This window comes from Pleurodeles waltl, chromosome 2_1 (assembly GCF_031143425.1).
Source record: "Pleurodeles waltl isolate 20211129_DDA chromosome 2_1, aPleWal1.hap1.20221129, whole genome shotgun sequence".
NCBI classification, from domain to species: Eukaryota; Metazoa; Chordata; class Amphibia; order Caudata; family Salamandridae; genus Pleurodeles; species Pleurodeles waltl.
In genome coordinates, this window is record NC_090438.1 from 134,420,135 (window position 1) to 134,441,961 (window position 21,827).

The 21,827-nt window shown below is 45.2% G+C and overlaps 1 protein-coding gene across 2 annotated transcripts in view; it reads left to right on the top strand.

Moving 5' to 3' along the window:
- LOC138262082 (probable global transcription activator SNF2L1) overlaps positions 1–21,827 on the top strand; it is a 1,420,807-nt gene that overhangs the window by 364,386 nt on the left and 1,034,594 nt on the right. For both annotated transcript variants that reach the window (XM_069211817.1, XM_069211826.1), the window contains exon 7: positions 13,450–13,605. In XM_069211817.1, the coding sequence (XP_069067918.1) occupies positions 13,450–13,605 (156 nt within the window). The remainder of the gene's footprint in view (positions 1–13,449; positions 13,606–21,827) is intronic.

Here is a 21,827-nt window from a genome sequence, read left to right on the forward strand (position 1 = left end):
GCAGATTGTGTTTTTTTGTGTTTTGTTGTAAATCTGTTCAGTAGTTTCTGAGATATCAAAGTTGAAAAAATATAAATATCTAGGGCTGAGGATTCAGATCCGAAGATCCAGAGGAAAAGCATGGCCCTGATTGGCTGGCCTGACAGAAAAGTTGCGGCTGTCATTTTGTTTGTCGCATCAGCTGGGGGTGGGAGTGGCAGGGGTAAGAGTGCAAAAACACATAAGGGGTCAGTATGGAGCGATCTTGACCCTATAGGACACATAAGAGGCGTTGTGGAAAAAACATTGCACAGCTTGGCTTTTGGTACATGCAGGAGGCATTGGCCAACCCCCGAAGCGCACGACCTAAGGCTGTATTCAGCGCTGGGTATGTTTAAGTATGTCAGTGCTAAAAAAACATAGAAATTCGCTGAAAAAAACAAAGATTACAGCAACATTATGGTTGAGGTTCTGAATTTACTCGCACAAAACATTTGAAATTCAACAGTTATAGTTATTGTTAAATCAAGTAACTTTAACTTGCGTCCTAAGGTAACTATAACTCACGCCTTTGCCATGCATATCTAATTACTCCACATATTACATCATTGATGACACCTTCTATGGCATCTTGATATTATCACTGCAATAATTGCAATAACAGTATTGATGAGAAAACTGTGTATGGTGGGGGCACAAATTATAGTTACCTTAGGGTGCAAGTATAGTTACTTGAGTTAACCATAATTAGAACTGTTGAATTTCAGTGGTTTTGTGCGAGTAAATTCAGAACCTAACTATAAGGTTTCAGTGAATATATATATGTATATATATATATATATATATATATATATATATATATATATATATATATATATATATATAATATGTATTACATTTTTAACAGTGGGGGACCTTTGGTTCCCTTCACTTTGGCCTGAGGATAAGATGTGCTCACCTTTCCCCAAATGTGCCCTTTCTTGTCTTTTTTCAGGATCCAGGTAATGAGTCCATAATTCCTTGAGTGTTTTAATGGCAGCCGCAGCATTTTCACTTTGTTATAACCAGCAATCAGATCATTCCAGTCCACATGTCCTTTGCCAGATCTACTGAACTTAAAAGGCCGCTGTGTAAGGAAAAAGCTACTGCAGCCAATCAGAATTGAATATTTTTGTAATTTTGGATTCATAGCTGAAACGCAGTACTGGTATTAATGTCTCTAACCTTTTCTTAGAGTTACCCTTCATGCCTAACCAGAGCCCCTCTTTAAATGCTAATTTCTCACAAACATCTGAACGAATTGACACCAAACCACAAAAAGCATGCTTTCTGAGTAAAGTTTTAACTTTGTGCCAAATTAGGTGCAGTTCCATCCAGTGTTTTTTCTTTGTCGGAGAGGAAACTTTCCTATTGAGAAATGGGAAATTACACTTTTGGTACCCTCATTTATTCTTTCTTGGCCCCTTGATGAATCTCTGCAAAACATTCCAGGTGGATGCACCTTTTTTTTTTTTTATAGAAAGTTTTCTGCAGATTCGTCAAACAGCATCAGTGAAAACAAAAACTGCCTTTCCTATTGAAAGTTTGGCCCATAGAGACTCCACCTCATGGGAGGTAACACAGTACACCAGCTGGATCTGTTGCTCAAGCTTTACCTCAGTACCTTGCAAGCTTCACTGAGGAAGCTTGCATTGTGCTGCGTTACCATGGGGTGGAAGCTTGTTTGACGGGTACCCTGAAAAAAAATTGAATTGTAATGTAAAAGAATTTGTAGAGTGCATACGAATCACCCATGGCGGTCTCTTGGCTCTGAGTAGGTCAGTTTCTTATGGAATGATGTGAGTGTTAGGTCTGTTTTGATGTCCTGGGGGAGGGTGTTCCAGGTCTTTGCTGCTAGATGGTTGATTGGGCAGCCTCCTGTTCTGCTTCTGCAAGGGTGGTGGATGTGTGCAGATGACAGTGAGGCAGATTATAGGTTGTGAGTTGGCTGGTGGAAGTGCAGGTGACGGTTGACTTAGTCGGGTCCATTTCTGATGCAGCACTTTGTACGCGAGAGTGAGTATCTTAAAGTGGCAACATTTTGGGACGTGCAGCCAGTGGTGTTCCCGGAGGTGAAGCATGATGTGGGTGCAGTGGGGTAGGTTAAGAACCAGTCTTGCAGCGGAGTTTTGCATTTTTTGGAGCTTGTGTGTGAGGTGGGACGGGTAGTCCGTAGTAGAGGGAGTTGCCATAGTCTAACCTGCTCATGATCAAAGCCTGGGTGACGGTCTTTCTGGTGTCCAGAGGGCATATTTGAAGATCTTTCTGAGCATGCAGAGGACGTTGAAGCAGGCAGATGTGACAGCCTTGGTTTGGGGTCTCATGGAGAGTTCTGTGTCCAGGATTCGAGCCCGGACGGTGGGAGACAGGGTGGGTCCCTATTCAGTGGGCCACCAGGTGGTGTCTCAATAGGAGATGATGGGTCTGAAAATCAGGGCTTCCGTTTTCTCTGCGTTGAGCTTCAGGCAGTTGGTGCTCAACCAGGTGGCGACTTCCATCATGCAGCATTTGAAGTTGTTTTTCGTGTTGCTGGGGGCTTCTGAGAGAAACAGGATGAATTGTGTGTCATTGGCGTATGAAATGATGCAGAATCCATGGAAGCTGTGGGAGCTGATGGTCTTCGCTAGTTGCACAAGCTACATGTTGAACAGGATATGGCTGAGGGAAGGGAATCCCCAGTGGGAGTGCACAGATAACATCTTTGGGTGCGGAGGTGAAAGGCAGCAGTCTGACACATTGTGTTCTCTGGACCGGAATGAGCCTATCCATTGAAGGAGTTCCTGTGTCATGGAGTCTGGTGATGAGTGTGTGGTCGGAGACCGTGTCAAAAGCGATGGAGAAAAATAAATCAAATGTAGGTTGAGCTCTTGCAGTGTCTGTGTACAGCAGGAGGGCGTGGGTGTCTCAGTAGGGGATGTCATTTGAGATATCATCAGTGATGTCATTCCACATTCATGAGTAATAGAATATGTGAGGTCATAAACAGTGTACCATGGGCTTTTAAGTTCAGCAAACTCTAACAGATGAATTTGAGTTTTTTTGTTTTTAAATGTTACGTTTTACATTAACTCAACATCAAATACGATATGAGAAGCATGTGTTATAATTGGTGTGCACCTTTTGTATGTCTGCACCTGTGCATTGCTGGTGCTACACTAGCTCACCAGAAAAAAAGTTTGAACCAAAGCAGACTGGGTAGAGCTGAGAACAGATAATAACAGGATGTGTGTCACGATTTATCCTGGGGTGAATCATAGATGTGTTCCGTAACTACGTTTGACCTCAAGTCAGAATCAGTACACAGTCTAAATGTACTAATCGGTCATACTCCCTTGCTGGAACTGTTCTGTCACTTGATTCTGTCAGCCTCTGAACATTCACTTAGCTTTGGAACTTTATAATCTGATGAGTCTAAGAGGACCACCAAAGCTAGCGTGACCTGTGCAAGAGTCACATATCAACTTGTTTGAGTTAATATAAGAAGACCCATTTCAGATCGTTTCTTACCTTCCTGTGCATGCAGAGAAGCCTGTTAAAGATGCTAGGGCAACGCATCCTCCAATGAATTTTGACCACTCGTGCATTAGTGCTCATAAAGGCATGTGTCATTGGTACATAGTACTTTCTCTTTGTGCAAGGCCAGGTAGCTCAAGGAATGATATGTAAATGGCATTAAGTCACAATGCCCTCTAATGCCAAGAGGAACATACAGGGATTGGTGTTGTGAAACTGCATCATTCACAGGTCACCCTTATCACCACATGTCACATGTAGCCTTTCAGTGAAGGAAAGGTCTGCACTGACAGATCTCATACAAGACCATTATTTGCAGCAACATGTATGCCTTGGAAGACCTGACAACTGCCCTGCAGCTCACCCTCTGCATTCCACATTAGTACCTCAAATTCTAGTTCACATCACCAGGTTCCACCACGCCATCCCAGCCGCAGTGATGACCTCTACAAAGAGCTCACAGATCTATAGCACATAAGTTATTTATCTGCCTCATCCCTGCATAGGAAAAAATCCATCATATACCAGTTGATTGAATACATTGTCCACCATGTTCTTCCTGCCCCCGGATCAATTCAGAATGAAACACTGATACAGAGCAATTAAGTCAGTGCATGATTGATGTACAAAATACCACCTGAACATCATCCTCACAAATATTCCCAAAGTTACCTCTCATGGACCTGAGGAGGCACAAAGGAACGACTTTACGACATAGATAAGAGAAATAAATGTATCCTGCAATTGCCCAGACTGCTGATCTCCAAAGGTTTAGTATGAGTGTCATGAGGCAGTGCCCAGTGAGGGATTTCATCATTGTCTGGTGCAGCAAAGACCTTTCCACAGGTGGTATGAAAAATTATAGATCAGCAGAATTATCTCCAATATAAAAAGTTACTACTCCCTCCTTTTGTTCTCCAGCATGATAGCTTCAAATAAAAAGTAATATAGGAATTTAAGTTTGCAAGTGATAGGACTGTGAAGTAACCAGTCTCCCAAAGAACAAGAACTAGAAGTTCTGTATAGCAGCTATGTTATTTAGTTAGTTGGGACTTCAGAACTCCTAATACCTATTTCAAAAGTATAGACTGACAAGAAACTCTTATTAATTCCATTTTGTTCTCCAAAATATTTTTTGTCCCCAACCTGACTTTTCACCTTTTCCCAGGACTTCCTTGTTTTTAACCATCTTTTTAATGGCTACTGTAGGAAGTTGGCTCTGTATATACTATCTCAAAGTTAGAGATAGTGTGCACAGAGTCCAAGGGTTCCCCTTAGAGGTAAGATAGTGGCAAAATTAGATACTTCTAATGCTCTATTTTGTGGTAGTGTGGTCGAGCAGAAGGCTTATCAGAGGGTAGTGTTAAGCATTTGCTGTACACACACACAGGCAATACATGAGGAACATACACTCAAAGACTTAACTCCAAGCCAATAGTTTTTACATAGAAAAATATATTTTCTTAATTTATTTTTAGAACCACAAGTTCAAAATTTGAAGTAAATACATAAAATGCAAGGTACTCCACACAGGTAAGTTAGGAACTTTGAATTAGAACAATAACATATACAGTTTTTGTCAAAATGGCAATAAGCTATTTTAAAAGTGCAAAAATCAACTGTTCCTGGGGAGGTATGTAGTTCCTGGCAACCCCAAAGTTACCACACCAGCAGATCAGGTCTGGTCAGGTGAAGGGGTCAAAGTGGTGCCCAAAACACATAGGCGCCTATGGAGAACAGGGGTGCTCCGGTTCCAGTCTTAAGTACCCGCATCCTCAGTGGCAGACCAGGGGGGTTTTGTAGAGCACTGAGGGGGGGACACAAGTAGGCACACAAAACACACCCTTAGGGGCACAGGGGAGGCCGGGTGCAGTGAGCAAAGCAGGCATCGGATTTTGTATAGGAAACAATGGAGGGACCCGGGGGTCACTCTAGCGGTGCAGGCAGGGCACGGGGGGGCTTCTCGGGCCAGCCACCACCTGGGCTAGGCAGAGGGTCGCCTGAAGGTCACTCCTGCGCTGAAGTTCGGTCCTGGGGGCTGCGGGTGCAGTGCTTGGTCCAGGCGTTGGATCCTTATTACAGGCAGTCGCGGTCAGAGGGAGCCTCTGGATTCTCTCTGCAGGCGCCGCTGTGGGAGTCCAGGGGGGGGTCGCCTCCGGCGACTCCCGGGGTCGCAGTCGCCGGGGAGTCCTCCCTGTGGTGTTGGTTCTCTGGATCTCGAGCCGGGGGCGTCGGGTGCAGAGTGTGAAATCTCACGCTTCCGGCGGGAAGAGTGAGGTCTCTAAAGTTGTAGAAAAGTTGCAAGCTTGTTGCAGGTTGTTGAGCAGAGCCGCTACTCACGGGGGTTCCTTGGTCCTGGGATTCAGGGCAGTCCTCTGAGGCTTCAGAGGTCGCTGGCCCCTGTTGGATGCGTCACTGGTTGCAGGTTTTCGAGTTAGGAGACAGGCCGGTAGGGCTGGGGCCAAAGCAGTTGTTGTCTTCCGTCGTTTCTGCAGGCTTGTAGGTCAGCAGTCCTTCTTCTTTAGTTCAGGTTGCAGTAATCTTATTTCCTGGGTTCTTGGGTGCCCCTAAATACTAAATTTAGGGGTGTGTTTAGGTCTGGGAGGGCAGTAGCCAATGGCTACTGTCCTGGAGGGTGGCTACACCCTCTTTGTGCCTCCTCCCTGTGGGGAGGGGGGCACATCCCCAATCCTATTGGGGGAATCCTCCAAAACTAAGATGGAGGATTTCTAAAGGCAGGGGTCACCTCAGCTCAGGGCACCTTAGGGGCTGTCCTGACTGGTGGGTGACTCCTTGTTTTTCTAATTATCTCCTCCAGCCTTGCCGCCAAAAGTGGGGGCAGTGGCCGGAGGAGGGGGCATCTCCACTAGCTGGGATGCCCTGTGGTGCTGTAACAAAAGGGGTGAGCCTTTGAGGCTTACCGCCAGGTGTTACAGTTCCTGCAGGGGGAGATGTGAAGCGCCTCCACCCAGTGCAGGCTTTGTTCCTGGCCACAGAGTGACAAAGGCACTCTCCCCATGTGGCCAGCAACTCGTCTGGTTTGTGGCCGGCTGGCAGGAACTGGTCAGCCTAACATTAGTAGTCGGATTGGTATTCAGGGGTCATCTCTAAGATGCCCTCTGGGTGCATTTTACAATACATTCCACACTGGCATCAGTGTGCATTTATTGTGCTGAGAAGTTTGATACCAAACTTCCCAGTTTTCAGTGTAGCCATTATGGAACTGTGGAGTTTGTGTTCTACAAACTCACAGACCATATACTCTTATGGCTACCCTGCACTTACAATGTCTAAGGTTTTGCTTAGACACTGTAGGGGCATAGTGCTCATGCACAGATGCCCTCACCTGTGGTATAGTGCACCCTGCTTTAGCGCTGTAAGGCCTACTAGAGGGGTGACTTATCTATGCCACAGGCAGGTGAGGTTGGTATGGCACTCTGAGTGGAGTGCCATGTCGACTCAGTCTTTTTCTCCCCACCAGCACACACAAGCTGTGAGGCAGTGTGCATGTGCTGAATGAGGGGTCCCCAGGGTGGCATAAGACATGCCGCAAGCCTTAGAAACCTTCCCTGGCATCAGGGCCCTTGGTAACAGGGGTACTAGTTACAAGGGACTTATCTGAGTGCCAGGGCTGTGCCAATTGGGGAAGCAAAGGTACAGTTTAGGGAAAGAACACTGGTGCTGTGGCCTGGTTAGCAGGGTCCCAGAACACTTTCAATCAAAACTTAGCATCAGCAAAGGCAAAAAGTCAGGGGATATCCATGCCAAGGAGGCATTTCCTTACAGCTACTGATAGCATTAGGACTATTTTTAAACTGGTCAGTGGGTGTCGTTATCCCTACTTTTATGCTTCTAAATTATGTTGTAGTGCAACTAAGGCCTAAGTGGTCAAAGGGTGTTATGATTAAAATTTGGTTGGAACAGAAACTATTTTGTTAGTGGATGAATACTTCAATTAACTAACTTCATTTTACTACTAGAAATTAGATAAAAACAATATGAAACGACTGTTAACAGATCTAAATCTTTGTCTAAGAGAAAAATACGTGGATATTACTCAACATGGTACAAAAGCGGTCCACCATTTGTGTAAATATTCGGTTACCTATTAATGTGAATTTTGGTGCACCATGGATTTGGAAAGTAGTTTAGGTGCTGCTGATGGAGTAGAAATGGAGACTTGCCCTGTGTGTAATATGCTGAGTTCCTTGTCTCAGTGTTATCATCATGCGGGTCTTCCGTGTTTGAAAGCATATAAAATGAAATATTAAATTATTTTCATGACATTTCTATACCTTTTTTGTCAAAGAATTCGCAAAACTCCTTTATAAATTTTATATGCAATTGTGCACTCATTGTTTAACAACTGAAAAAGAAATACAGAAGAGACAGAACAAAGCCATTTCCTAGGGAATACTGTGGACACAATTACCAGCTCAGAACGAAGATGAAGTATAAAGATTTTTTTCTTTACTGATGAGGGGCAAAGCATGATCCTTAGAACAAGACCACCACTGAAGAGGGGGTCAGGATGAAAAATATGTATTATTAGATTATAGAGCTGAAGAAAAGGGCAGACCAATGTAGTTGCAGAGGTTGGATCACTGTCTCTGATTGCTGCCTACTCCTATACCTCAGTAAGGCCATCCATGTCTAGTTCTCTCTTTTTGAACTATTCTACCACTAAGGAGGTTCGCTTCTTAACTACTGTGCTGACCCAGAACCCCTCCTCTGCTTCAGGATGGAGCCCTTAGTTTGCTTTTTTTTCAGTAATCTCCATATCTACTGTAAAAGTACAAGTACAAGTACTAGTTCCTTGATTTAGTTCCAAGGATGACTCATATATATTAAGAACACATGTTTACTTGCTTGCTCATCACTATGGCCAGGAGGGACACCAGATTTGCTTTTAACCTGTTCTCTAAGCATGGGCCTCCTCTTTCACCTCAGGGTGGCACTATTACATCCAGTCCGTCTTAAGCCGTGGTCACAGATTCTCTAATTGAGAGTGGTGTAGATCAGTGGTTCCCAATCTGTGGTCCGGGGACCCCTGGGGGTCCGCAAAGCCTTCTCAGGGGGTCCTCGAGAGCCTAGAAAATTAAAAAATATTAACAAATATTGACAAATTAGGTCCCCAGCTTCCAGTAATGACTCTGGCAGGGGTCCCCGGATTCCCATGATGATTCAGTGGGGGTCCCTGGGTTCCAATAATGTTAAAGTGGGGGTCCACAGAAATCAAAAGGTTGGGAACCACTGGTGTAGATGAAGACGTCTGTTTCGTTTGTCAGCCTCTCCGCCCACTTTTGAGTGCTGATCTGCACTCCTTCTGTCTGGAAGGAGAAAGCAGTTTTCCAAGGTGGGATTCCCACTCAGCATATGCCTGGAGCCTTACGTTCTCAGAGAGCCCAGTCGCTGACGTTTTTCAAAGTGGCATGTGTCATTCTGTCTCTTGGCGGACCAGGGAGCGCTAACAGATCAATTATATATGTCGACATTCTACACTATGCCATCTTTGGCCCTTTTGTGTGATTAATGATGGGTATCATAGGGGGTGCAAGTTACGTTTTGTGTTGCAGATCATAACTGCACAGCTTTTGGAGGACTGGGGAAGGTTGTCAAATCTGGCAGTATTTCTGGTAGTTCACACATGTCCATTTTCAGGTCGGCTTGGGTGGTGAGTTGTGTGTATAGAAGAGAGAGCATGAGATATGTTTTGTGACTAGGCCCATAATTGCAGATTTTGCATGTTTTTATGTTTTGATGTTTAGCTATAAAGTCACTATTGCTATGTTCTTTTTTTCAGTGATTTGCTTAGCTTATTTCCAATGTTAATGTTACAGTGTCTGCACTACTGAGCATTAGCTGTTTGGCGCAGTGCCATCGCCTATGCAGGCAGCACCTTGTGTGCACAGCCTTTGGGCATGTGTGCTGGTGGTTGGATACAGTGCCTTCTTGTGGCCAGGTTATGCACCCACCCTCCTATGCATAAAACTCAGGCTGCTCACAGCTTTCTACTTTGCATAGTAGGGTGTTGAACACTGGGTCCGGTGCAGCAAGGCCCTGTACAGAGGAACGTGTGCATCCCTTTTCAGCCCCTGTAGCCAACCACAGACTTAATCCTTTTTTTAAATTTGGAAATGTCTTGAAACTCTCGATTTCAAGCTTACAGAGTTGTATTTATTTGTGAACTACTGCTGCATGTGTGTTTCTTGCTGTACACTTGATGCCTTTCTTAATTCTTCCTCACTCTTTCAGTAGTGTCTTGCACATATGCCTTTGTGAAACTCACAAATCTCCTGAAACATTCAAGCTTGGGAAAACAGCACCCGTTTCCAAATTAAAATGTGGAATCGTGTGTACCTGTATACCCCCCTGTCGCCTAGCTCTTGTAATCAGGTCTCCATTTTTCTCTGTGAATTTTATCACTGTGCAAAACTGTCAAGTTCTGGCGACTTTTCAAATTTCAAGATGGTGGACAAATAATGTGACCTTTTCATCAACCAATCACATTTCTTAAAAAAAAATCAAGAGTGATTACAGATCTTGTGAGATTAACGGCCAAGGTATGCTATAACATTATCCCTTTAAAACCTACCTGGTACCTTTTTCAAACGCTAATGTCTCAAAAACTACTGAACACCAACACATTAAGAAAGACGGCTTCCCGAGTGAATGTCTGCTTCCAATTAGTGTGTTTTTTCTACAGCATAGAGCAACATTTCCAATATGATCTAAAACTGGAAATCGTCCTTTTTAGACACACCGCCACCCCACCTCCCCTTTAACTTTGCTTCCTACGACTCTTATCCACTTTCGTTTGTTGCGTGCAAAATGTCATCAGATTTCTCAAACAACGTCAAAGTTATTGGAAGTTAATGGAAAGTATGGCGAAACCTATAACTATTTAAGCCGTAAGGATCAGTAACTATCTTTTAAAATGTCAGCCTGGGGCTCTGAGGAGATTCAACGCAACACTGTTCCCCAAAAGTGCACATTTATACAAGCTAGGAGAGGGACTGCTTGTTTGGCTCACCATAACCTGTGTGCACAATGTAAGATCGGACCCATGTTAATTAAGTTATGGCTTGTTAAGGCCTTATAATTGATTTGGGTGCCAAAAAGAAACGTTCCTTTTATTTGTTTATCGAAATGTAAAATCTATATTGTTAAAACTTTTTCCCTCATTGTGTCACTTGTGCCTAAAATATAACTTTTAATTGGCACAAGGTAGAAAATTAATTCACTTTCCTGTATATTCACAAACTCCTATCCAGAGTTACATTTACTCTAGATGAGCTAATTTATATGCTTATGAAATTGGGCCTTTTTCTCTGAGCTAACCCTAAAGAGATTCCTGCCTTTTGCTACCTTGCTGGGGGATCCCTGTCTTCTGCTACCTTGCTAGGGAAGTTAGACACATCGCAGGCCCAGCTGGCAGATCAAATCCTTCCGAGAACCATGGATGCGCCCAGGGAGAGATTATATTAGTAGCTATAAAAAACCTGCAGAATGTTCCCATGTAGAACAAAGGGAGGACAGACAGAACTATGGCTCCATTTTCTATGGGGGGCTGCATTGAAGCAGAAAACCAGACTTGAATGAGCGGAGCCTGGCTCAGAGAGGGTAACAGTCCTAGTGCTCATACAAGCAAGCATCATGGTTCTTTCCAGCATGCTGTGATGGGGGTTGGACATGCAGTGGCATGCTCCCTGGAAGTGCGAAGTATTGAAGGGGCAGTGTAGCCTGTCAACCTTTGGAAGGGTCCCAGCTTATAAAACTCTCTACCTCCATTTTTATATCCCTGCATAGGGATGAACAGTTGAGGAGCAGAACAACCATGGAAAAAGCAAGATGTACACATCTGGGGATGGGCATCTCTCTGGTGTGTGGGGGACCCACTCTGAATTGTACTTCAGAGACAATTGTATTGGACTCCAGAGCTAGAGGCACAATATCTCTGCCTCACTCTTGGTGCCAGAAGAGTCTGGACATGCTAGTGACCCTGAAGCAGGGGAGTCCTTTTGGGCTTTTATTTAATGTTCCTTCCATACCGTTGGTACCTTAGGAGTGTGAACCACGGGCGTCTTCTGGACATTCTTACATAATAAAAGTGTCTGAAAGCCTGTGGGTGATGTGCCAGTCCTGATAGAGAGAATGGTCTGTCTTGTGGGCTTTTGTGTGTTGCTGCCAGGTAAAGGGATTGCCAGGGACTGAACCAGAAGATAGACCCCGCTCTTTACATACAGCTGCTTATAAGAAAAATTGAGTAGTGGTGCCAAGAGTTGTGAAAAGAGCATCTAGAAATTAGAAATCATAATCAAAGATTAAGGGTCCAGTCACCCTCACAAAAACATTGCTGGTGACTGAGGTGCGCCACCAGGAGGAAAGAGAAGAAAGTAGTATCTGATTCTACCCAGGGAGTACTGAGATGTAGAAAGTACTTGATAACAGCAAGGAGAACAGCAGCAGTGGTGCCCTGAATATAGGTACAATGAAGGTGTAATTTGATATCACTGTCAGAGAACCTGTTTGCAGTTGGCCTTTGACGTTCAGAGGGATACGCCTTACTTGAAAATTCACCTAGAGTGTTGGCTGTACCTCTGAAATCACCCATGGTGCCATGCAGGTGGCAGCCTCCTCTTGTGTGGAAGAAACACCTTACAAATAAAAAGAAGGGCTTCCTTTCCCAAGCTTGTGCAAGGGTAAAGATCTAATTTCACAAACATGTGGGGAGATAGAGAGACACATGAGTGGAATCAACATTAACAGATCTGCCTCTTGCACATACCCAGAGTCAGACTGTGAGAAGCAGCCCCTTAACTGGCTGATGAGCGACAAAGACTAGCTAATTACAGTGTTGTGATGCACCCTACATAAACATCTTACTTGCTGATATTTTTGCGGGGTGCAGTAACTCAAGTTCCCCAAAGGCATATGCCTACAAGGTCTTACTTTGCCCCTAAAGAGACTTTGTATAAATAGTGGGTAACAATTATTACTTCATTGGTACGTGGTCTCAACTTCAAAGATTTGTTGAGGTTAAACTTTGCTGTCCTATTTTTTTTGTTGTCCCTAGTTTTGTTCTTAGTATGGGTTTAGTGGTAAGAAATGTTACACGTTGTCAGCAGATAATATTAAAGTCTGTTGATGGCCTAAAGGACAAGATAATTGGTATAGCTCATTACATTTTTAGGCTAAATTTGGGAACTGTGAAAATTCCAGCTCACTCCATATATTAAGGCAGCGAGTGATGGTGGCATTCTTCTTTTCTGATAATCCTTAAATCTTTGATAGGGAAAGCTAAGATGTAACCAGTATATTAGTTTTTACCTCAGGCCCTGAATGTTGGGTTAGCTGGGAAGAGAAGTGGCTGTTTCAATTCACCATGTTAGTACAGGCCCTCAGCCAAAGAGGGATGGATCCTTTCTAATCTACTCAGCTGACATCCACACACATGGCTACTACACAATGCACAATCTGCATTTCCCAATCAATACCCAAATAGCAGTCATAGTAAGCAGTTCTCTAATTAAATTCCCACGCAATCAGTAAAATGACATCAACAGTCTTACAATTAAGAAATAATATGCATATTAAAAACACATCTTGGTGATCAACGGGGCTGCATTTTTTGAAAATCCTTTACTTTAGAAATGTATGATAACTAAAATGTCTTCTGAGCATGTAGTGATCTCTAATGCTATAACGTTAGCTAAAAAAATGTCTTACAGAATTGCAGTGTACCACAGTAAAATATTCATTGACTCTGTTTGGTCTGCCGGTCGGGAATACTGTAGCAGTTATGGAGAATGTTTGATACCTGTCAAGGTCTCATTGTAATGCTAGAGATTATTAAGGTGCTATTGTATTTATGTATTCTTACAGTCTTGACTAAAAAGCATATTATTTTGATTTTAGGCTGCTTTTATACGTGACGTAATGATGCCTGGGGAGTGGGACGTATGTGTTACCTCATATGAAATGGTTATTAAAGAAAAATCAGTTTTCAAGAAGTTTAATTGGAGATACTTAGTCATTGATGAAGCTCACAGGATAAAAAATGAAAAATCTAAGGTAATGTGTTTAAAATCATTATTGATATATTCTCGGCAAGTGATCTGAAAAATGCATATAGTATTATACTACTGTCTTTCATTCCTGTGTTGTATATAGGTTTGTAATTTAGTCTAGTCCTAAATGGGGCAAAACTGTAAAGAACAAAAGATATTTTCTAGTTTAACATTTTACAGCATTGATGAATACCATTGTGTTTCCTGCCACTGGCCCACTTTGCTTCAGCATCCCATTAAAACGGTTTCAATTCTTCCCTTTACATCTTCCTGACCACTGTCAAGGTGAAAACTTACTGTAGTTGTTGAAATGTTTGTTTTCAGACCTACAGCCTCTGAAGAATGTCTTCTATTACACACTGACTTTTTTTGCATTTGCACTCTAACCTAAAATTATTACTGTTTATCTTAATTACCATTGTTCTGTCCTTTGTGGATTGAGAGTCCTGGTGCATTGGAAGAAGCTTCTCATATTGCCCAATACTTGCTGATTTAGACATGCTTCACTTGATAGGCATATCCAAGAAATGCTGTATAAACGTTTTCCTGAACTTCAAAGTATCTGGTAGACAAAGTATGGAAATACTGTTTCAGGAGAGTTATCCGAATTTAAGTACATGTATCCATAAAAACTCCCTTGTTTAAGACAAGTATAGAAAGGCAAAGGAAAGCTAACAGTGTTAGTGAAGCTATGAAATCTTTTCATGGGTAGGCATCTATGAGTCAGTATACATGCATGCCTATATAACCGTTAGAAAAACCTGAGTAAGATAACTGTCTCAGCACAATGATTCAAGCTCCCTTTATAAGCTAACTTGGTGAGGAGGGCCACAGCATATTTGCCCTATCATGAAGGATAAAAGACTACGTCCATAATTTTGTTATTCTGACCACAATACAGGAAAAATGTTTTATCAAAAGATTAATCAAGTGTTGTAAAACCACCAGCTCTTGTTTCCTTTTGCTGGATCTTTTTACTTTCAAAAGTTTTTATTGTTTTTGTATGCAACTGTAATGTGGGCATACCCACCTCAATAACTGAACAGTCCACCAATAGTGGAATTAATCATTCCTCTTTATCCCCCCCATCTCCCCTGACACCACTGTTTTGCTCACAAAAGATAAGTTAGTTACCAGCACCCCTAAGAGTGTCACTTGTCTTCATCACTCTGGGCTATATTGTGGGATAGCAGGCCCAATGTTTCCAGCCTCCTGGGGCAAGTGAGGCAACTATTGCCTTGGTTAAGGTATTCCAGTGAAGATATTCCAGAATTAAGTCCCACATTGTAGTGAATTTGTCTGATGTGTCCTGCAGATCGTATGCTATATTCTCACAGTCTACAAGCTGCTAACTCTTATGCTGTCACATGAAGGTGTTTGGGATAAGGTATTTCCTGAAAAGGCCCAAAATGATCTGCTTTTCTGCTAAAAGAAGGTGAGAGATCCTCTTCCGCTTAGGGGAATAAAGAAGGTGTGTATTTTTCTGAGGCAGGCCCAATAGGATCGAAGGAGGAACCTTATCCAGGGGCTTCCCCTTTAATGCCTTTTATGGTGTTTAGAACTTCCTCCCAGAACCAACTCAAACAAAGGTAGAACAACAAGGTCCCTGTCCCTCCACACCCTCTTTCCCAGCACTCCCTGTATCTGTTACTGTCCCATATATGAAGTTGTGCTGGGGTGTAGTATCATCGGTACACAATCTTGTAAAGTGTATCCCTGACCTAGGCGCAACGTTGGTTGTGTATGTGTGGATTGTGTTCCACTGTTTCAGTTAGTGAACCATCCAGGTCTACCTCCCAACTGCTCCTGTATGAAAGGAGTGCCTGGGGGATGTTAAAAAGCAGGGGTGGGGCATATCAGAGTGAAAAGTAGTGAACTGTCGTGAGGCTCTGTAGGAACTTCTTAAATTATATGAGGGATCTATAGCCGCCTTCTTTATAGGGGGATGGAAGACCCTGTGCCTGCTCTGTAAATAGTGCAACCTGTGGCACATGGTATGTCGGTTTGATAGTTTCAAAGGGCTGAATACTGCCCTTATGAAATATGTCCCAAAGCCAATAGCAGCAGTTTGTGATCCATGACTGGAAGTGGGATCTCGCCAGACCTGGGGAGATGTCTGTTCCCAGGTGTTAGAGTCAAAGGGGATGGATACATGGTGACCTCTTTATATTGAGAAAGATAGACACTGGCCTCAAGGGTAGTCCTTGTGTTTGGGCAAGTGTACCGAATGCAACATCTCTGGGACTTGGGTAGCCAGAGGACCTCCACCAGCGGTCTAGCAGTCATGTTCTAGTCTATAAAACTCCGGGGCTTATCTGTTTCCCCCTTAAACTATGTAGCTCACTTGTGCCGCTAGGTAATGGTGAATATTGGAGATTCCCAGCCGTCCATGTTTTGGGTGGCACATACTAATCAGGAATCTGAGTTTGGGTCTTCTCCATGTCCAGATAAAGTATTTCCAAGTGTCTGTTGTCAGCTGTACCAGTTTGGACTTTTGGGGATGAAGCAGGAGTGCCTGAAACGTATACAGAATCTGAGGGAGATAGAACATTTCGAAAGAGGCCATTCTTCTGATCCACAAGATAGCATGGAGACGCAAGGAGGAGGTTAGCTTTTGTGGTAGTGTGCTGAGTGTTGAAAGTTGGCCCTAGGGCAGATATAGAGGTCAGGGCCTAGGCTCACTGCCAAGTAGGGCAAGGAGTCAAGTGCCTACCAATATGTCTCAAGTTGGAGTTTCTGAAGAAGTGTCTACCCCCAGAAACCACTAATCCAACAGAGTTTCTCGGGTTAATCTTAATGTCCTCAATGCTGCATATGCCTCTAGGAGTTGCAGTGCAATAGGCTCTGCAGGAAGTACACTTGATAGATCATTGAAAGCAGAACATAGACTGCAGATGCTGAAACTTTAAATATATCCTGATGGAAAGGAGCCTTCCGAGTTCCCCCATGATCTCATATCTTCAGCAAGAGTGGTTCCAGATAAAACAAATTGCTTGAAGAGCAAGGCCACCCATGTTGAGTGCCCCTTTGGATCTACATTTCCTGCAATTTGAGCCCATCAACATTAACTTTAGCCCAGGAAAAGGCATCGAGAGTTTCAATCCACCCCTGAAAGCAGGCCCCAAAGCCCAGCCTATGCATTGTCGATTTCAGTGTGAACCAGTCAACCCCATTGAAGGCCTTCTCCGCTTTGATTGAAAATGGAAGCGTTTCTCTTTGGTGTTTCTGCACTAAGACTGACATGTATAACTCGTTTGGTGCTATCACTAGTTGATCGGGCCAAAATATATCCCTTCTAGTCCAAGTGTATTACATTTGGGAGGTAGGCCTCAATGTGAGTTGCCAGAATTGTAGCCAAATGTTGGTGTTTATATTCAAAAGTGGCATTGGGTCAGGTCTTTTACTATGAGAGAGATTGTTGCTTCCGCCATCACGGAGGTAAGCCCACAGGACTGGGACATTTTGTTATAAACCTTTGCCAGCAAAGGTGCTTTGAGATGGTTGGATTGTTTGTAAAACGCAGTCGTGAAGCAGTTAGGTCCATTGACTTTCCCCCGCTTTCGATGTTTTATAGTTGCCAAAACGTCTGTGGTATCCCTGTCCTCTTGAGAGAGTTGAGGTAGGAGGAGTGACTGTAGATAGGCACGTTGGGCCTCTACATCTTGGCTGTCAGATTTGTGAAGGGCTCTATAAAAATAGCGAAGTGCCTCAAAAGGTACTTTATTTTTATGAAAATATGCCAAAAGTATCTCAGTGAGTACCCTCAGTATGAGGATAGCAAATATACACAAGATATATGTACACAATACCAAAATATGCAGTAATAGCACTAGAAAACAGTGCAAACAATGTATAGTCACAATAGAATGCAATGGGCACACATAGGTACAGGGGCAACACAACCATATACTCTAGAAGTGGAATGCGAACCACGAATGGACCCCAAACCGATGTGACCTTGTAGAGGGTCGCTGGGACTGTAAGAAACCAGTGAGGGTTAGAAAAATAGCCCACCCCAAGACCCTGAAAAGTGGGTGCAAAGTGCACCTAAGTTCCCCAGAGAGCACAGAAGTAGTGATAGGAGAATTCTGCAAGGAAGACCAACACCAGCAATGCAACAACGATGGATTTCCTGACGAGAGTACCTGTGGAACAAGGGGACCAAGTCCAAGAGTCACGATCAAGTCGAGAGTGGGCAGATGCCCAGGAAATACCAGCTGTGGGTGCAAAGAAGCTGCCACCGGATGGTAGAAGCTGTGGATTCTGCAAGAACGACAAGGGCTAGAAACTTCCCCTTTGGAGGATGGATGTTCCACGTTGTGTAGAAGCTTGCAGAGGTGTTTCCGTGCATAAAGACCGCAAACAAGCCTTGCTAGCTGCAAGGGTCGCGGTTAGGGTTTTTGGATGCTGCTGTGGCCCAGGAGGGACCAGGATGTCGCCAATTGCGTGAGGAGACAGAGGGGGCGTCCAGCAAGACAAAGAGCCCACTCAGAAGCAAGCAGCACCCACAGAAGTGCCGGAACAGGCACTACGAAGTGGAGTGAACCGGAGCTCACCCGAAGTCACAAAGGAGGGTCCCACGATCCCGGAGGACAACTCAGGAGGTCGTGCACTGCAGGTTAGAGTGCCGGGGACCCAGGCTTGGCTGTGCACGAAGGAAATCCTGGAAGAGTGCCCAGGAGCCGGAGCAGCTGCAAATCACGCGGGACCCAGCAATGCAGTCTAGCGTGGGGAGGCAAGGACTTACCTCCACCAAACTTGGACTGAAGAGTCACTGGACTGTGGGAGTCACTTGGACAGAGTTGCTGAGTTCAAGGGACCTCGCTCGTCTTGCTGAGAGGAGACCCAGAGGACCGGTGATGCAGTTCTTTGGTGCCTGCGGTTGCAGGGGGAAGATTCCGTCGACCCACGGGAGATTTCTTCGGAGCTTCTAGTGCAGAGAGGAGGCAGACTACCCCCACAGCATGCACCACCAGGAAAACAGTAGAGAAGGCGGCCGGATCAGCGTTACAAGGTCGCAGTAGTCGTCTTTGCTACTTTGTTGCAGTTTTGCAGGCTTCCAGAGCAGTCAGACGTCGATTTCTTGGCAGAAGGTGAAGAGAGAGATGCAGAGGAACTCTGATGAGCTGTTGCATTCGTTATCTAAAGAATTCCCCAAAGCAGAGACCCTAAATAGCCAGAAAAGGAGGTTTGACTACTTAGGAGAGAGGATAGGCTAGCAACACCTGGAGGAGCCTATCAGAAGGAGTCTCTGCCGTCACCTGCTGGCACTGGCCACTCAGAGCAGTCCAGTGTGCCAGCAGCACCTCTGTTTCCAAGATGGCAGAGGTCTGGAGCACACTGGAGGAGCTCTGGGCACCTCCCAGGGGAGGTGCAGGTCAGGGGAGTGGTCACTCCCCTTTCCTTTGTCCAGTTTCGCGCCAGAGCAGGGCTGGGGATCCCTGAACCGGTGTAGTCTGGCTTATGCAGAGATGGGCACCATCTGTGCCCATCAAAGCATTTCCAGAGGCTGGGGGAGGCTACTCCTCCCTAGCCCTGACACCTTTTTCCAAATCGAGAGGGTGTAACACCCTCTCTCTGAGGAAGTCCTTTGTTCTGCCTTCCTGGGCCAAGCCTGGCTGGACCCCAGGAGGGCAGAAACCTGTCTGAGGGGTTGGCAGCAGCAGCAGCTGCAGTGAAACCCCGGGAAAGGTAGTTTGGCAGTACCCGGGTCTGTGCTAGAGACTCAGGGGATCATGGAATTGTCTCCCCAATGCCAGAATGGCATTGGGGAGACAATTCCATGATCTTAGACATGTTACATGGCCATGTTCGGAGTTACCATTGTGACGCTATACATATGTCGTGACATATGTATAGTGCACGCGTGTAATGGTGTCCCCGCACTCACAAAGTCCGGGGAATTTGCCCTGAACAATGTGGGGGCACCTTGGCTAGTGCCAGGGTGCCCACACACTAAGTAACTTAGCACCCAACCTTTACCAGGTAAAGGTTAGACATATAGGTGACTTATAAGTTACTTAAGTGCAGTGGTAAATGGCTGTGAAATAACGTGGACGTTATTTCACTCAGGCTGCAGTGGCAGGCCTGTGTAAGAATTGTCAGAGCTCCCTATGGGTGGCAAAAGAAATGCTGCAGCCCAGAGGGATCTCCTGGAACCCCAATACCTTGGGTACCTCAGTACCATATACTAGGGAATTATAAGGGTGTTCCAGTATGCCAATTTGAATTGGTGAAATTGGTCACTAGCCTGTTAGTGACAATTTGTACAGAGAGAGCATAACCACTGAGGTTCTGGTTAGCAGAGCGTCAGTGAGACAGTTAGGCATCACACAGGGAACACATACATATAGGTCACAGACTTATGAGCACTGGGGTCCTGACTAGCAGGGTCCCAGTGCCACATAACAAACATACTGAAAACATAGGGTTTTCCCTATGAGCACTGGGCCCTGGCTAGCAGGATCCCAGTGAGACAGTGAAAACACCCTGACATACACTCACAAACAGGCCAAAAGTGGGGGTAACAAGGCTAGAAAGAGGCTACTTTCTCACAAGAACCACATGATTCAGAATTCAAGTAAATACATAAATTGTAAGGTACTTGGCATAGGTAAGTATGGAACTTTGAAGTAAAACAGTAAGGTACACAGTTTTGGCAAAAATGGCAATAAGCTATTTTAAAAGTGGACATTGCAAAAATCAACAGTTTGTAGGAGAGGTAAGTAATAGTTTAGAAGGTAAGTAAAGCACTTACAAGTTCAGTCTCTGGGGCATAGGCACCTCACTGTTGGGGGTTCAAGTCAACCCCAAACACCCGGCACCAGCAACACAGGGCCGGTCAGGTGCAGAGGTCAAAGTAGGGCCCAAATAACATAGGCACCTATTGAGACTAGGAGTGCTCCGGTTCCATTCTTCTAGCAGGTAAGTACCTGTGTCCTCGGGGAGCAGACCAGGGGGGTTTGTAGAGCAGTTGGGGGGTCACAAACAGGCACACAAAATACACCCTCAGCGGCACAGGGGCGGCCGGGTGCAGTGTGCAAAGTAGGTGTCGGGTTTTGAATAGAAATCAATGGAGGGAACCGGGGGTCACTCTGGCGAATCAGGCAGGGCACAGGGGGGCTTCTCGGGCCAGCCACCGACTGGGCAAGAAGGAGGGTCGTCTGCTGGTCAATCCTGCACCGGTAGTTGGCTCCTCTCGGGCCTGGGGGCTGCGGGTGCAATGCTTTTTCCGGGCGTCGCGTTCTTTGTTACCAGGCAGTCGCTGTCAGGTAGATCCTCTGGATTTTCTCTGCAGGCGTCGCCGTGGGGGGGGGAGGAAGGTTGTCTCAGGGTGGACACATCATGGGAGTCGCCTGGGGGTCCTCGATGCAGTGTTTGGTTTCTCCGGACACGAGCCGGGGGCGTCAGGTGCAGAGTGTTGGGGACTCACGCTTCCGGTTGAGGCAGGAGTCCATTTAAAGATGGTTTCTTCTTTATAGATTAGACAGAGCCTCTGTCCACAAGAGTTTCTTGGTCCTTTGGGTTGCAGGGTAGTCCTCTAAGTCGGCAGAGGTTGCTAGTCCCCATGGATGCGTCGCTGTTGCAGGTTCTTTGAGTCTGGAGACAGGCTGGTAGGGCTGGGGCCAAGCCAGTTGTCATCTCCGTCGTCTCTGTGGGGCTTTCAGGTCAGCAGTCCTTCTTCTTTAGGTCGTCAGGAAATCTGATTTACTGGGTTCAGGGTCGCCCCTAAATACTAGATTTAGGGGGCTATTTAGGGCTGGAGGGCAGTAGCCAATGGCCACTGTCCCTGAGGGTGGCTATACCCTCTTCTTGGGGAGGGGACACATCCCTAATCATTTTGGGCTAAATCCTCCAAAGCAAGATGGAGGATTTTCTAAGGAGTGGGTCACATCAGCTCTTGTCACCTTAGGGGTGGACCTGGCTGAGGGGGTGACTCCTCCTTGTTTTCCTCATTATCTCCCCAGACTTGCTGCCAAAAGTGGGGGCTGTATCCAGGGGGGGGGGGCATCTGCACTAGCTGGAGTGCCCTGGGGCATTGTAACACGAAGCCTGAGCCGTTGAGGCTCACTGCTAGGTATTACAGTTTCAGCAGGCTTTGTTTCTGGCCTCAGAGAGCACTAAGACTCTCACCCAGGGGGTCAGAAACTCATCCCTCAGTGGCAGGCTGGCACAGACCAGTCAGTCTTGCACTGAAGGATTGGGTAAAATACAGGGGGCATCTCT